Source organism: Nilaparvata lugens, chromosome 10, assembly GCF_014356525.2.
Source record: "Nilaparvata lugens isolate BPH chromosome 10, ASM1435652v1, whole genome shotgun sequence".
NCBI lineage: Eukaryota > Metazoa > Arthropoda > Insecta > Hemiptera > Delphacidae > Nilaparvata > Nilaparvata lugens.
Genome location: NC_052513.1, coordinates 24,430,038 through 24,447,835, shown reverse-complemented (window position 1 = coordinate 24,447,835; position 17,798 = coordinate 24,430,038). Strand labels below are relative to the sequence as shown.

Here is a 17,798-nt window from a genome sequence, read left to right as displayed (position 1 = left end):
CCATTTACCTTTAAAATTAAACAACAACTATTTTACTATAAATCATTCAAATCAAATCATTTATTTGCCATACAATAAATAATCAAAATCGCACCATTTACCTTTAAAATTAAACAAGAACTATTTTCCTATAAACCATTCAATCAAATCATTTATTTGCCATACACTAAATACATATTCAAAACAAATAAAAGAAAATACACAATTTTATAATTAAAAGTATAAAATAATAAAATAAAAAGTAAGCATAAATAATACCAAAATCATAATTAGATACTTTTCATGTGTAATTTGGCATCACCAGCAAAAGGAATTAAGCCTTGCCCTCTGGTGAGAGTTGCAATCAGTTAGTTATTCTCGAATAAATTTGTTACATTGGTTGTTTCCTAGTTTTATACAATAATAGAGAAAAAAATAATACACGCTTTAAAATCCATTTAAGAGTTAAAGTAAAGACAAACTTGGTCCCTGATCACTTGGTTCATAATATTCTAATGCTGGATTTATTCATTCTGCGGCATGGCATAACTGATTGGGGGGAAGGGGGGGGGTTTCAACTTGATATTGAGGAATATTGAGGAATTATTCGTAGCGCAAAAACTGATCATTAAAATTATTCTAAACAAACCTAGATTGTAACCAACCAAAATGATTTTTAGTGAATTTTAAGGTAATGACAATACGCCAATTATATATAATAACCGTAATTGGATACTTGATAAAATATATATCCCATTTTCCTTGCACTTCAAATTCAATTGCCAATAATTATCATTTAAGGTCCACTGCAAATAGATATGTCACATATCACACCAATATTGAATGTTTAAGGAAACAGTTGATCTATATAGGCACTAAAATATTAAACCTTATTCCGGACCACTTCCTCATAGATCAGTGGAGAAACTAAACTGGAAATAAAAAATTGCACCTACAGTAACTTTGTAACTTTTTCTTCATATCGACGTATGAGGCTCGAGATTTCTGCTCAAACCCTTTCAAAGGCAATTTCTTTTTGATACATCATTAGCTTTAACACTTTCTTATAAGCTCATTTTTTCCTCTTATTTTTCCTACCTTCTTCACCATTTCTTCCCTTTTCCGCTCCTCTTCACCCTTCTTTCCTTACTTTTATACCCTCTACCTGCCAATTACATATATATGGAAACCATAAATTTATGGAAACCATAAATGGCTAGGTATTTTTCCTACTTTCTTTATTTTCAGCACACCCCACCATGGAGTCTGTTTTTCGTATTTTATTTGAAAATTTAATTTTTGATTTTGGATTTTTTGATTTCTTTTATGTGCCTATATTGTTTTGAATTGAATAAAATTATTGATTGAAATAAAAATCTTTTTTAATAAAGCACAGATCGGGGGGAGAAGAACAAAGGATACTTTGTACTATTTCTTTCCCAAATTTGGTAACATTAAAAACTCCGAAACAGTGTTACGTCTTCTAGGTTTCCATTTAAACAACAATTTCGGTCCAAACATATGTATACAAGCTTTACTTTCAAATTTAGATTACAACTAATTCTGGATTACAAGAGTCCACCATCAACTTATTTTCAATGTTGGTTTTTTATGCTTTATATTTTCAAATGATTATTATATTTTTATGTTACAAGCTGGAAATAAATTCAATGTTTGTATCCGCAGAGCATACAGGACCGATGTATGATACTGTAGTAATACCATAGAGAAACAATACGGTAGCGTAAGTAGATATCCCATGGTATAGGGAGTTTATGTCGCAACTTTTACACTGTTATCTCAAGCCGATTATTGTCGATTACTGATGTTTTAGCGGGGTGAGAGTGTATGAACGGCACAATATGAGAGACTACCAGCGTCACACAGCATCACGGGAAATAACTGCGTGGACTATGGGCTTGAGATAACGGGATGTGGGCTTGAGTAAAAGTTACGACATAAACGCCCTATACCATTGGATATCTACTCACGGTATTGTTTCTCTATGGTAATACCCAGTATAATGAGCTGCTGTCAACTGTTATAGTTGGCACAAAAAATTAATAAATAAGTACAACATCAACTTACCAGGGCGGCAATTTGCTCGGGAGAGGCATAGTCGTCGTCAGAGGCTACACTATCATATAACGGCTCATCATCCGAATTGTCTTTGAGGTGTCTACAGTGTATTGACTCTGGAACAAAATTAAGTTTCATTGATTTAAATCTAATTAATTGTATTGAATTATATAAGAACAGCTATTTGTGATATAGTAGTTAAGCATTGAATTTTGTGAATAACTGATAGATGTTTTTAGTAAAAAACGCTGACAAAAAAATACTGCTATATTTTATGTTGAAGGAGGCTTGCTAAGCTGTTAGTTTGATTGATTCTATGATTTTCATTCTATTCTAAGCGAGTCTGTAGAATTAACGCCTGTATTCTATGTGCTGAATATAAATTGAGGAATCGTGCTCAATATCAATCTTTATTCTTCAATTGGAAAAAACAGTCATGTTCCAATTTCCAGCCTATACAATACAATACTATTTTTTCTTATCGGTCTCATTCATTACAATTTCAAGTTGGCTTAGTCAAGTAGAATTTCAGTAAGCCAATTTCCAGTTGAGAACTAGCTTGACGAACTCAACTTGACAATAAATCAATATGCATTTATTAATAATTAAAATTGCAAATCATAAATGAATAATTATAGATATGACTATAGGAACAGGCATCTACAAGTATGAGCAACACGCCTAGCCCAAAACTGTTCTACTCTCAAATTTTATAAATCGCAGAATTTCCAGAAGATAGGTGATATTTCAACCAGTCAGATGAGCTTACTTAATATTTGGCTTTAAATCAGTAATAACGACCGCAGCCAATAGATTTGTACGAAAGATTAGCATGATATAACTTTACGCTGAGGAAACTTTCATAATGTGTTTTGCTCTCTTTCATAGACTAGTCCCATTCTCACGTAAAGTCTCGACAAGAATCGTACATTCCTAGATTTATTATCATTCAAATGCAAATAGATTTCACAGATTATCATAATCTAAAAATAAATGAATACGTTCATTCTCTGACTTGATCTTCAAGTTCATAACACGTCCACCTAATGTATACGATGAATTAAGACATTAATTTATTGAAAGAATAAGTTTGTGGATATTTACCAGGGAAAGGCGATTGCCTTCGCTTTGAATCAGCTAAGATGTCGATAACAAGTGAAGCGAACTCTCTAGGATTGAAACGAGCCAACTTTTGCCGTCCCTGGTTGCGCATCGAAGATAGGTCCGGGTTGACTGGCAGAAAAGGCACTGAACCCAGCTGTAGTGAGGCTGGTATCGACTGCCATACTGCAAAACACATAACACATTAGAACTAATAAGCAGTCCAGACTAATTAGGCAAAATTAGTAAATCTATTTTACAGTGCATTGAAGTACTATACTGTGAATTCAAGTATTTCCTGGACTGGAAATTGATGAATTCTGTGGGAAGTGAGGAACTAACTCCATTTTGAACTTTGTTATTTATTTAAATTCAAGAGAGAAATAATTAGCTATGAGTTGCCTGATTTTTTTCTAATTATTTCAAAAGTACCCATTTATTCATTTATTAGAAAGAACAAACAATACAATGATCGGAAAAAACAGGCTATTGCCCAAAACTTCTTCCTTTTCCCAATTTAGTTTCAGATTGTCCAAATATTATGTAGGTTATGTCCATTTCAATTTCTACACCAAAACTTATATGTTACTGGAGGTAACTGTTAATTGTACTGCTGCCGCAGCCTCTACACTTTGACAGTAAAAATTTGATAGAAGGTCGTTCACTTGAAAAGTCAAAGACTTAATCTATCCTATACATCCTCTAATGAATTTTCAAATATCGGTTGACACCTCAGGTTTTTTGGAGAGAAAACATCCGTCGAAGGATGAAGTAGTAAAATTATGCCACGAGAATAGAACTTGGGAAGCTGGGAATATTCATTTTGAATAACAACATTCATTTTATGGTGCCTGCAAGGTTGGTCAAGTGATCTGGTAATCACAACCACTGCCTGGTCGTGGGTTCGAATTCCGCCGGTAGGAATGCACTTTCGATCATCCCATAAATCACCCATGCACCCATCCATTACCCATGTACAAGCAAAAAGCTTATAAAGGGGATCATCAACAATAATTCATTGCGAGGATCTTTTTTTTTAAATCAAATGGATGTATTTTCGATTTCTATGAATAAGGAGAATTAAATTTAACTGTGAATTTTGCTAAATGATGACTCACATGTTTCAGTTTCCCTCCTATCAACTTCGTCGTACACATCCATTGCTAGGTCTTGGAATAGCGGATTAGTGAGCTGGAAAAAATTAAATTTATAATCGAATATCAGTAAGCTAATCTAATCAATAACGTCTAAATAATATTATTCTTAGATATCAAAAAACTTAAATGCAAAACTAATGACAGTCACTGTGATATATAGGAGAATTTATCAAGTCGAGTGAGATTCCCATTAAACTGTCAAAATATTTTATTTTTTTTTTAAAATTCAGCATTCCTCGTGAGTAGAACCAATAAGTAGTAAACGTAAATCCGAACGGCTTTTTGTTTGTTGGGGAGTTCCTCATTGCCTGAATATGTTATTTAAGCCATCAATAAGTCTTTCGGCTGCCATACTTCAGCCGGAACCGACAGTTTCACGTACCCTTCTGATAACACGGGAGTGACCTGGCTGAACGTTTTTGTTTCAAAAGTGTTATCACATGTCAATAATTCTCACGGAGTATTCTCGGACCAGAAAGGTGGAGTACGTGAAATAAATACATAATCTTTAGGACTCAATTACCATTAAAATTTTAAAGAGAAATAGTACAAGCCAGCTTTGTTTTCCTCTTCCGGATTATGTTATCTATTACTATAGATTATTGTATTGATAATAGATAATTTATTGTTAATATCTGGGTTAGAAGTTGGAACCCGGGATCTCCTTTAGGCTCTACTAAGTGTGTGTGTATGTGTATCTATTTAGAAAAGTTGATTCATTTTATTTACTTAGTATTGATAGCATTTTAGGTGTATTCTTATTTCTATTCTGTATAAACAAATAGGTTGTACTCTTTGTTTCGAGAAGAAACAGAGTAGAAATGGAGAAGAGTTCTACTCTTTGTTTCATCTACTCATCTATTTAATCTCTGTTCTGAATACGTTAATTTTTTCATTTGTTTCCATTATAATGTAGTGTTAGTATGTAATGGATCTTGAAAGACCTGGTACATTGTCATTTGTGATAAAGAATCAATAAAGAATCTTGCTACGCAATCACTATATCCAACTAGACCATGGATCATTCCAAATCAAATCCAATTTATTTCCTGAAAAATACAACAGAAATATCAGCATTTAAAAATTATACATTATTAATTTGAACTTTATTATATGAAAATAAAACAAACCCTGAACTCAATTTCAATTAATATTATAGAACTTAAACTAATGCTAGGTTTATGAATTGATAATAAGTTACTGTACTCAAATAATAAAGGGAAAAGCTTACATAGGCAACATATTGCCTGTGCGTGAGATAGAGTTGAGTTAAATTAAGAGTGTTATAGAAAAAATGTCAAAAGGAAATGACGGTTTTATATCTTAGGTATTAATAAATTAGAGGAAAGGCTGAAAAAGAAAATAAACATAAGATTGGTAGAAGATGCAGAAATTTTAAAGAAGCGGCGAACCAAAAATCTAGTTCTTTGAAGATTGAAGATGATCACTAAATGAAGAGGTATATAAATATATAGCATGTTCCGAGCACCAGTCGAAGAGAGATGGGGGAGTGCAAGTCAACCAAGTGAACGGGGCCGACCTCCCACGGCAACGATAAGTGAGACGGCAAACTCCTTGTCGACCTCAAATAACCAATTTTTGATGTTTTTTGAAAATTTAAGGAGAAGCAACATTGAAAAGATTACTCTGGTTGGTATAAAGTTGAAAGTTACGAAACAAAATAGGCTATGTGAAATAGAGAAGTAATTTGTATTTGAAAAAAAATCTAGTTTGTTAGATTGTGCTAACACCGACATTTGAAGCATACCTAGCGTATTTGAAGCGTATGGCTGTGACTAGTTGGAATGAAAATGGAATTGGCATTTTATAAATTTATATTAACAGATCTTTGATGTATAATTTTTTATAGATAAAATCATTGATTCTCTAAACAGAAGGGCAGTGGAATATCTTCTGTTCTTTCTTAACCCCGCCTTGAGAATTGCTCTCTGTACAATCTTTGCTCTATTGATATGCACATAGTATGCCGAAGACGAGCTATCCATAAGAAAGCAACGACTGAACAAAAGCATGGTTTACTTGTTTTATTTCATTAAAATTTAGAATTTCGCTGAAACACCTGAATGCAAAAATATATTTTCCCAAATTAATAGCTGTAATTTAAATATGTTCTGCCCATTTCACTCAGGAATAAAAAACAACACCCAAGTATTTATAAGAATAAACTCTCTCAATTGATTCGCAGGAGCAATAATTGTTGATATTGATGTGGCAGTTTCTACAGTCATGTAAAATTAACGGCTCTAAGGTATAATCTGCTTTGCTTCAAATCAAATCAATTTATTTTCCACATTGCATTACAAAAAAAAAATGTAAATGCTTGTTAGGCTAATGGGCATGAACTTAGTTTTCGAGATGTTGAGAAAGAGTATACAGAGTGATTCTTAATTTATTATGGTAAAATAATTTAATACGTGATAGTAGAGGTAAAAATAAGAAAAAAAGTTCTCATAAACATATATCCATAAACGCTTTATTAGCGAGCTAAACAGGGTGAAAGATTTCGCCCGGAATTCAGTTCCTCTGATGAAATTCACCGATGCTGAATTGTTTGGGGACTAGTTTTTGAAAAACTAATGCTGGATTCATATGGAAAAATATCTGAAAAATTGAATAAAACTAGTCTGAAAGCTGTAGTGTGAGTAGTTTTTGTGAAAAAAGTTGAAATATGCAAAAAATCTAAGTAGAAAAACACAGACTTCTACGTTTGATGCTCAATAACTTTCTTTAATGACCAGTGAACAAATAATTTTTCGAAATAAAAATTGTAGAGAATTTTATTCTAAAAAGAATGATGTAAGCTGTGAAAACCTAATTTGAATAATAGTTAAATGAAATGTATTCTTATGTAGTACATTACACCACAAAAATTTGCAGTTTCATGAGGAGAGAACTAATAACTCATAGGTTGTAGCTGATTGCAAATAAAACATGGATGTAAATAACAGCTGTTCGAAAACAGCTTATTTATTTTGTTTCAAATATAAAATCATTTAAAAGAAATTATCAGCTGAAAATTATTTTCAGAAATATTTTAGCTCACTGTTGAACAAAACAACAAACTGTAAGTTAGGCCTACTGTAACCGCGCTGTGTTTTTGTTTAATCTATTAACCAGTAATTTGTAACCATTCCACTTTGCTTTTGTGTTAAGTGATAATTTTTTTTTAAAAAGGCAGGTAATTTTAGACATTATCCATACTCCAAATTAGCTGACATGCATTTAATGTATGGGATGGGACACTGTAATAGTAGCCTACTGAAGCAAGACTTTTGTATCAAGAGAACTTTCCCAACCGAGTATGTACAAGTTCAAGGTTTTTTGCCACTATTCATCAACATCTGTTTGAAACAGGTTCTTTGATGTCCAAAGGCACATTTATGCAGGCAGACCCCGATCTACTAAGACTGTTGAGTTAGAAGAACAAGTTCTTAATGAAATTTATGAACATCCAGAGAAGAGCACGAGAGAATATTGTCAGTGCAGTTTAATGACAATCAATCTATTATCTGGAGGATACTAAAAGAGCAACAATTACATCCAGAAAGTTCATACTCTATTGCCACGAGACTGTATTCCCCGTGCTGGTATTTGCCGATGGTTTTTAGAAAAACTTGTTAACTCAAACTTTTTAACAACCGTTTTATTTACCGACGAAGCACACTTTACTAGAACAGCTATCGTTAACGTCCACAACCATATTTGGCAGATGAGAATCCTCATGCCATCAATCCTAATCGTCCACAACATCAGTTTTCAGTAAACATTTGGGCAGAGAGAGGAGCTATTTATCTTACTTGAAGATGTACATCTTCAGTTGCGCCAAAACATTTGATTTATGCATGATGGAGCTCCAGCACACTTCAGTGTTGCTGTTCGTGAACACCTGAATCACAGCTTTCCAAATCAATGAATATGCCGAGGTGGGCCAGTACCAAGGCCAGCTAGGTCACCAGACTTAAATCCTTTGGATTTTTATCTTTGTGGACACTTTAAGACCTCAGTATACAATACTCCGATTGATACCATTGAAGAACTCCGATTAAGGATTTTGAACGGAATAGAAATGATAAAGCAGACTCCTAGAATATTTGAACGGGTCCGACAATCGATGAGAAGACGTCTGAACATATGCATTAAGAACAACGGAGGTCACTTTGAACATCATCTTTAGTCTTTTGGTATAAGTTTAATGTCATTTAGATTATGTTACTTCCATATAAAAATAATTTTTTTCATAAAAAACCGAATATAATTTATTTGCAATCAGCTACAACCTATGAGTTATTAGTTCTCTCCTCATAAAACAGCAATTTTTTGTAGTGTAATGTACTACATAAGAATACATTTCATTTAACTATTATTCAAATTTAGTTTACACAGCTTACATCATTCTTTTCAGAATTAAATTCTCAACAATTTTTATTTCGAAAAATTATTTGTTCACTGGTCATTAAAGAAAGTTATTGAGCATCAAACATCTGTGTTTTTCTACTTACATTTTTTGCATATTTCAACTTTTTTCTCAAAAACTACTCACACTACAGCTTCCAGACTAGTTTTATTCAATTTTTCAGATATTTTTCCATATGAATCCAGCATAAGTTTTTCAAAAACTAGTCCCCAAACAATTCAGCATCGGTGTATTTCATCAGAGGAACTGAATTCCGGGCGAAATCTTTCACCCTGTTTAGCTCGCTAATAAAGCGTTTATGGATATGTTTATAAGAACTTTTTTCTTATTTTTACCTCTACTATCACGTATTAAATTAATTTACCATAATTAAGAATAACCCTGTATATGTTCTGATAAAACTATTTTTTAACAGTTTTCAAGTCATATTCAATGGCATAAATGGTTCCCATTCAACCAATGCTGTCAGTTCGAGATGTTCATCACAGGAAGATACAATGAGCATAGGTGACCTGTTGAAGTTTGAAGCGGGCCTCGTTGGCGGTGTGGTGCGGCGGCTCGATGCAGTCGGCGGGGTCTGGCACAATGAAGTGCTGCTGGCTGAGCGAACTATGGTCGGGTCGCCGCCGGCACAGGAAGTAGGTCAGTCGGTCGGGCACCTCGTACAGGCACCAGCACAGTCGCTGGCTCACGTCTAGGTGGCCGCTCAGTCTAACAACACGTTAATTAAACACTAGAATGTTGTCTAATTATATCACCAATTCATTGAAATGTTACATACTTGTTCCAACACCGATAGTGTCATCTTCAGTGTGAAAATTCGAAACTTGAAAATTGTAGGTTAGGATTGAGTACACGGTAGGGTTGTAATATAAATCTAGTGTAACTTGGTTTTGCATCCTCATCAACACGGATATGATGCCATTTATTTATAGGTCCCGCCAAACTAAAAATGATATACATTGTGAACCAATCGGATTTATAGTCAGTAAATTATAAAACCCCTAATATAATGTCCAGAATTCGACCGAAACAGTTCAACATTTTCTAAACAGTATCTTACGGGAATAGTATCTTACGTCACATGGACGGGAAGGGGTCTTTTGCAGGCGAGAATGATGTTTCTAGTCGAGTCTAGAATTTCATTCGAGCACTGCAGAAGACATTCACGTCCAAGTAATGTAGGCTACACTATTTTTTGTCATAATAATCTAAAGAAGAATAATTGAGAAATAGAAAACATTACCTGCTTGTGCTGAAGTTACTACATGCATCCTATAAACATAACCTAGTTTACAAATTCTAGAACAGGAATTTTGCGGAAGTTGACAAAACTTCCACCTGGAGCACTGAAGTTGGTTTTTTTGTAGCAGTTTTGCTGTTCCTATTTCGGAACTAGGGAACATACTCGACACATATATGTTTTCATTACAGTAGAATCTGATGTAATGAGAATCATATGTTTATTTGTTATGCAAACAGCTGTTTATATATATATATTTTGCATAGTCATTCAATCTCAGCTATTTTCCATGCATAAAATCAAGCCGGTAAACATCTGTTTGCAGAACAAATAAACATATGATTCTCATTACAGCATACTCTACTGCAATGAAACCATATGTTTTATTTACAGTCGCGTATGTTTCCTAGTTCCGAAATAGAAACAGTAAAACTGCTACAAAAAAAAAAACAATTTCAGCACTCCAGGTGGAAGTTTTATCAACTTCCACAAAATTCTGATTCAGAATTTGTAAACTAGGTTATGTTTATAGAATGCATGTAGTAACTTCAGCACAAGCAGGTAATGTTTTCTATTTCTCAATTAGCCTACTCTACGGAACACCTACATTACTGACATGTATCGAAATGTACCAGGCTCTGCCTATAACGGAATTTCAAGTCTGGACTGTGAATTCAAAGCATTGTTACCTTGCACAAGCTTCAGGAGTGTTTCCCTGTTTGTCGAGAGCACTGGGATCTGCACCGCACACAATCAGCAGCTCGACTTGCGATATCTGTCCCTCTCTGGCCGCCACGTGCAGAGGTCTGCTCCCCTTTTCCTGAGCACAAACAAAATGACTAGTTACTTTCAAGTGAAACATGTAAAGAAATGTCAATATTTATACAGTTACTACGATATTGAATGATTAATCAAAATAAAAAAAAAGATTGAGTTTGAGATGATTAGCTTCTTGTAGCTACTTTGATAATTTATTCTCGACACATCAAATAGCAGAACATTCAAGACACTAATGAGGAATTGGCTACAAGAGAGATGTTTCTACAGTTTGATGGACTTTTTTTCATGTACAGTGTGAGAGAACTTTGAAATGAACCAAGTAAAATTAGAATAATTAAGATGATTTTTTGACTTCCAATATTCACGGAAATTCGATGACTTTTATTGTAACTGACAAATTGACATTGAATGTAAAATGTACATGCATGAATAAATATGATTATTATTATCATTATTATTCTTGCTTTTGCGGGTTATACAAATAAGAGGGGCATTTACATGCAGCCTCCAATTCTTCACTATTGTTCAGATTGTTCTTATCAGCCTACATTTAAACTACCAGGTGCATTGCAGTGTTTGACGTACTATACGTGGTAGAACTGATTTTTGCATTTTTTCTACCAGATTTTCTGAAACGTCAATCATTTTGCAGAATTCCACTGTTGTTTTTGGTATCAGCCCACCCACAGTTATAATAATTATTGACCTTGTGCAAACCATACATAATATCTTTGATATAAAATGAAAAAGACTAAGAAATTGTCAAAAAAACACTGATTTATTGATAATTAGAAAGACCGGTTTCGGTTATTACACCATTGTCAATCTCTGATAAACATACAATTTCTTAGTCTTTTTCATTCAATATGAATAATTACCACAATATCAACTTCTCAACTACACAAAAAGTAATATCTTTGAGTTCGAATGCGAGTTCCTGATATTTCCTGAGTTTCTCTACACGGGTTTTTGAGCATTCTCATCAGCTGGCACCGCAATATCAATTATGATAGCCTCCTTTCTCAACATGTCCATCAAGAGGATATCAGGCTTGTTATATAGGACCTGCCTATTAGTGATCATTTGCGCATCCCAATAGATCTTGACATGGTTTTTCTCAGCAAATGCAGGTGGTGTATATAAATAGTATGGTGGAGTTTCATTTATCATACCATTCTTCAGTTGCAATTCTAAATATACAATTCTTGCAACATTATTGTGCCGCCTCAAAAACTCTCTGGGGCACACATTGAGCACCCTGAGGTGATATGCTGAATACTTTACACAGCAGCCACATACAACCTGCACCTGTCACTTATGCTCAGATCACACATGATGTGTCTTCTATAGGCATTAGTGGCTATCACCTGGTCCTGTATGGCAAGCACAAAGCCTTCTGTCTCTGGGAACAAGTTCCCAACTGTGAGCCACCTGGTTGACTGCTCCTTATCTGTTTGGTCCGAGCAGAGGAGACCATAGTAGCGCCCATGCAGCTCCTTCTGCTGCCAATCTGCCTTCAAGGACTGAATAGTGGTGGCCTCGCGTCCACTGGGGTTTCTCAGATCAAGTGCAGTGTGACCATTGTCTAAGCGGCACATGCCCATCCAATCAGCATTCTTGAAGTCCTCAACTTTTTCTCCTGATTTTCACATCGATCTGTTATTTTCAGCAGACCGCGACCACCAAATTTTTGAGGCAATTTTTGAGGTTATTATTATTTAAAGAATATAGTGATGAATCGAAAAATGGACTTGAAAAAGTGTATTTTACCATTCAATTTTATTTATTTGTGTAAATAGCACAGGCGTCTGCTCCATGTTGGCTTCTTTTCCATTATCGAATAGCTATGGACTATTAAAATTTATATTTTAATGATAATGGAATATTAAATTATTCGTTAATTAGCTAACAAAAATATAGTAGTATATATATAGTAGTTATATATAGTAATATATTTTGACACGCCTATGTGTCAAAATATGTACTTTTTATGAAACGAGATTAAGAAATGAAACAGGTTTTGTATGTTTCTTATGTTCAAATATTATACTCGCTCCATGCAATACAATAAATAATTAATAACAATCAATAACAGTCTCAATACATTAAACACATTACAGGTGGTAACTACAGTACATTTATGATGAATTGCCATGGAAAATATTCATAGAACACACACTTTCATAATACTCTTCTAATGTATAGAACGCATTCTTTAATAGGAATCTTTTGATAATTTTTGAAAATACATTCGATGGCAAACTTTGCATCCTCTCAGGTAAAGCATTGAAAAGCTTAATAGCTATGTAGTAAAATGTTTTTTGTGACCTAGAGTAATTGCAGAAGTTTATAGCAAGATTGTTCTTCTCCCCTGGTATAAATTTATGACACACACCCTGTTGAACATATGAGCTATGATTCTCCTTAACATAAACTAAGCATTGATATATATATAATGAGGGAAGTGTCATAATACAAATGGATTTGAAACTCTCTCTCTCTACAGTGACCTCTGTAAGGAAGACCACAAATAAATCTTAGGCTTATAGCTTTCTTTTGCAACTTGAATAATTTAATACTATATTCCTGAGAGCACCAAATTAAAGTACCATAGGACAGATGGCTGCGCAAATGTGAAAAGTATACAGTTCTTAAGACCTGTAAGTTCACTATTGTTCTCAACTTTCTCAGCATAAAAAGTCCTTTACTCATCTTATTCGCCATTTTATCAATATGACTGTTCCACTTCAATTTTGAGTATATGATAAATCCGAGAAAATCAACCATGCTTTGGTTACTATCATGTTAGCTATTGCTAGACGAAAAACTGATCTTTTGAATTTTATTTGAATTTAGACACAACAGGTTTGCATTACACCAGTTCTCAACCATAAGAGTCATTTCATTTATTGGTCTGTCGTTAGTTGAAAGGGTCTTTGTGCTAACACAAATCGCAAGATAATCAGCAGACAGGTATCCTTTAGCTGACTAAAGGTCAGTGTTAATGTTTTACATTATTATTACTTTTACATATTTCACAATTTTATTACGATAGTCAATGACACTTCAAATCCCAAAAGTTTACGATTACAGTACTTGGAAAGTGGATACCGGTAGCTATTTAATCATTGAAACTTAGAGGTTATTTTCAATTAATACTATTTTTAATTATTTAAATATACTTACTGGACAGGATCTTTTGGCTGTGGTTTCCTTTTGATAATTTTTGACTCACTAAGCAAAGCTTCCCACATGCTGTTGATTCCTCCATTATTTAAAGTGTGAACCATCTGAAAAAAGCAATGACTACGGTAAATCTAAGGAATATTGAAATAATTTACAACCGATCTAGATTGGTATGATAATATGTAAGCTACATAAGAAGATTTATGTCGAAAAATTACGACAGAGCAAAAAATTTGTATTTCTTTTTTGATAGCATGCTATTCAACAATTCGAAGTAGTCATACTGAATATAATTAAAATGTTCAATTAAATTCTATCGAATCCTGTTAAGACTTCTTAATAACATTTGGTAACTTTTTTTGGAATATTATTACATAAATTTTATTATATCCTCTATCATATGAATGTGTCAGAAAAAAATTTCATTTGATTAAGAAAATTCAGTCAACCAAAATTAAGGCTGAACCAAGAGGAAATACCTTCATGAACAATATTCCTTCCACTTCAAGCCAAAATAGAATACCTTTTAGTCTAATGATGGTTGTGCTATGATAATGAATGAAAAATATATTTTCATCCTATAATTTTATCATATAGGCTACTAGTTGCAATATCTCCCATTGCTTCCATGTTCAATCGTTCTAGAATTTTCAAAATGAAATCCATTGCAGTCATTAAACGACTTATTATTTTATTTTTTACAACAATATTGAACGTTTAGCAACTTTTATTTGGAATTTTGGAATATTGACGGAATACTCACAGACAGCAACGTAGGTGGCCAATGAGCTCTTTTTAATGATTTTACTTGTGATATATGTCTACCCAAACTTCTATGCACGCTACAGCATTCATCACACACGAGGAGGCCTCGATTCACAACTGCCCATCCCGGATCTGTAACAAATTACATTCAACGAATCACAACTTTTAAAATAAAATAAGACAATATCTATAAACAACATAACTTTTAAATTTATTTACAAATAAAATTTATATTTTTATGTAATTTAGGACATGTGAAAAATGTACTCCTTATAATATATTATATTCTATAAGAAAAGCTTTCAATAAAAATTTATATAAGTTCGAGTACAATTTTTCTTGGAACGCCAAAAAGTAATTGATCTTGAAAGGAAAGAACTAAATTTAATGTGAATGTCTTGATAGTTTAAAAAATGCAATAGACCTAGAGAAAAGTAATTTGTTCACCTAATAAAATCAAAATTATACAACAATTATTAACCAATGATCAGAAAAACATGAAAAGATAAAAATGTTCCTGATAAGATAAATCATCTAAACACATAGTCCAGAATAGTTTAAGTTTTGTAGTTCTTCAATTCACAAAATTTTCAGTCCTCAAAGTTTTCACAAAGTAGATTTTCAAATTTAGATGCTTCAAAACTAAACATAGAACTAATTAACTAAACTAATATTATTTTTTCAGTACAGTAATTTATTTATATTACATTTATTCAACAACTATTCAATTATGACTTATGGTGTTTTTCACGCGATCAATCCAGGAATGCCTGGTCATTCATTGAGAAATTGAAATTTATGGAGATTATTTTAATAAATGTATATTAATGCGATTTGGAGCCTTATAAGTATTTTGAAAGTTATATTAATATAGTTTCTGTAATAAAAATTAATATTATCAATATTTATAATAAATTATTGTATTCTTATGACAAACAAGTTTGGTTGAAGAGCAAAACATTGAGGTTATATTTACATTTTATAAAGTTAATTTCTGCGTTATTTACTATACTTTTAAGTGAAATAATCAAATCATAAATCATGAAAATATATTTTTAAATGTTAAAAGAAACATTTTGGACAAAATAATACACTCATTATTAAAAATGTTATGTTTACCTAAAGATCCACAGTCTGCACACAGCTCAGTCAAATTACGAACACCTAATTTCCCGGAAGACATTCGGAGGAATTTAATTAATTTGTTGACATGTGATATTCAATGGAAATTGTAAATTCAAAGAGCTATCAATTAATATTGATAGTAAAATCTAAAAACATACTAATTAGTAATTATTAACAAATTAGGTTGGTTTGTGCCACTCCTCCAAAATATACTGGCCAACCGGCCATGCCTAAGAGACAGGTTGACCAACAGTAATATAATTACAGACAATCATCAATCTTCAATCTTCTTCATTTGAAAAGTTGAATGTAAAAATCTAAACGAATAGTTGGAAACAAGAATTTATAGTCAGATTTTTGACATTCAAAACTAATTTCAGCAATCTCCCAAAACATAAAATTTGTGGTCAGAAATGGGGTCGCAGAGAACCACCAGCCCTTAAAACCACCACAGCCAAAAAAAATGTGCCAAATTGAGTTTTTCCGTCAAACCTGGACGCCGACAACTAGGTCTTTTTTCGATCCAGCTTGTCGCTTCACGCACACGACAAGCTTGGTTTACTCGCGGAAATCCACCACCACCGGCCGAAAAATTCTATTGACCAAACGTAGGCAACGTTTCCCAACTCGTCAAAAGTGGCATCTTTCTATAGAGCTGTGAATGATTATTTTGTCAATAGGTTCAGATACATATTGTTGGTTGAATATTATGAAGGACAATATTATTAAAAATCATTGAATATTCTGATCACACAAAAATGTAATTTATAAATTGTTTGTTATTTTTCAAAGACACGACATAATTATTATGTATATAACTTATATCCACTGTACTAGTTGGAATCATTGTGGATTCTATTTCTATTTATTTATTCAATTTTAGGTTTCTAGTTGAATAGCAATAGCTTTAAAGCCAATAAACTTTATGTTATGTTACGTTTACTGTTATAACTGAATGTAAATATTTTTGGTTTCTGATACAGTATTTCCGCCGGTACAAACTGATTTTCAGTTTAACTGCCAAGTTCAATTTCATAAAATCAAAATGTAACTTGCAGGGTCCCAGCAAACTGCATTGAATCTAATCTTCTCTCTATACTTATAAAAGGCTAGCCCCGACAGACTGAAATCACACCACAGCCCAAACTACTGAGCCTAAAAACTTGAAATTTTGCACGATTGTTTATGGTAGCCTGAAAACATCCACTAAGGAAGGATTTTCAGAAATATGCCCCCCTGAGGGAGCTGGGGCTCCCCCAAAATTTTATACTTTTTAACCGCTCATTGCACAGCAAAGTCATGAGGAACTTTTTTGTTCAGCTACGAAAAAAAATTAGATCTATGCAGAAAAATTTCAATCAGGAGCACAGGGGGGTCCAGGAGAGGGCATTTTTCGTAAATTTTGATGTAAAATCACACTACAGCTCAAACTAATTGTCCTACAGACTTGAAACTTTGCACAAATATTATTCAAACATGCTAGACGCACACTAAGAACGGATTTTGAGATATTTTGGCTCTAAGGATTTCAAAGGATGAAAAAGGATCCTATTAAGTAAGCTTATGGTAAGGTGAACTCCATATGGAACTGAGATAATTGACACATTATATTCTAACATATGTTGTAATCATTGGAAAGCTTAAAAAACAATTTCATCAATTAGCTGATCGAATTGATTTTGTGTTGATTGAGAGCGCGAGCTTGCCACATGTTTGTTCCATTGTTGTATGCTTGGCCAGTTCGGTTTGCACCTTCTATCAGCTGTATATGGAGTCTCATACACTCCGATTAGAGCAGAGCACAAAGGTTTTCTTTGGTTAGGAGCTTGTTGATAATTCTTTTTTCAAATTCAAATTTTATTGCCATCAAAAACCACATTGAAAACTTTTTTAATAGACAACAAGATTACAGAAACAAAATGTCAAACATTTATTTGTAGCATGGCCA

The 17,798-nt window shown here is 33.1% G+C and overlaps 1 protein-coding gene across 1 annotated transcript in view; it reads right to left on the bottom strand.

Annotated features, from left to right (window-relative positions):
- LOC111062331 (ARF GTPase-activating protein GIT2) overlaps window positions 1-16,086 on the bottom strand; it is a 47,152-nt gene extending 31,066 nt beyond the window's left edge. Inside the window, exons 1-9 of the mRNA XM_039436665.1 lie at window positions 15,845-16,086; window positions 14,724-14,857; window positions 13,961-14,064; window positions 12,142-12,322; window positions 10,684-10,814; window positions 9,264-9,462; window positions 4,278-4,350; window positions 3,163-3,345; window positions 2,068-2,174 (exon numbers count right to left, since the gene is read on the bottom strand). Coding sequence (XP_039292599.1) covers window positions 2,068-2,174; window positions 3,163-3,345; window positions 4,278-4,350; window positions 9,264-9,462; window positions 10,684-10,814; window positions 12,142-12,322; window positions 13,961-14,064; window positions 14,724-14,857; window positions 15,845-15,908 — 1,176 coding nt within the window. The 5' untranslated portion in view covers window positions 15,909-16,086. The remainder of the gene's footprint in view (window positions 1-2,067; window positions 2,175-3,162; window positions 3,346-4,277; window positions 4,351-9,263; window positions 9,463-10,683; window positions 10,815-12,141; window positions 12,323-13,960; window positions 14,065-14,723; window positions 14,858-15,844) is intronic.
- Window positions 16,087-17,798: the final 1,712 nt, after the last annotated feature.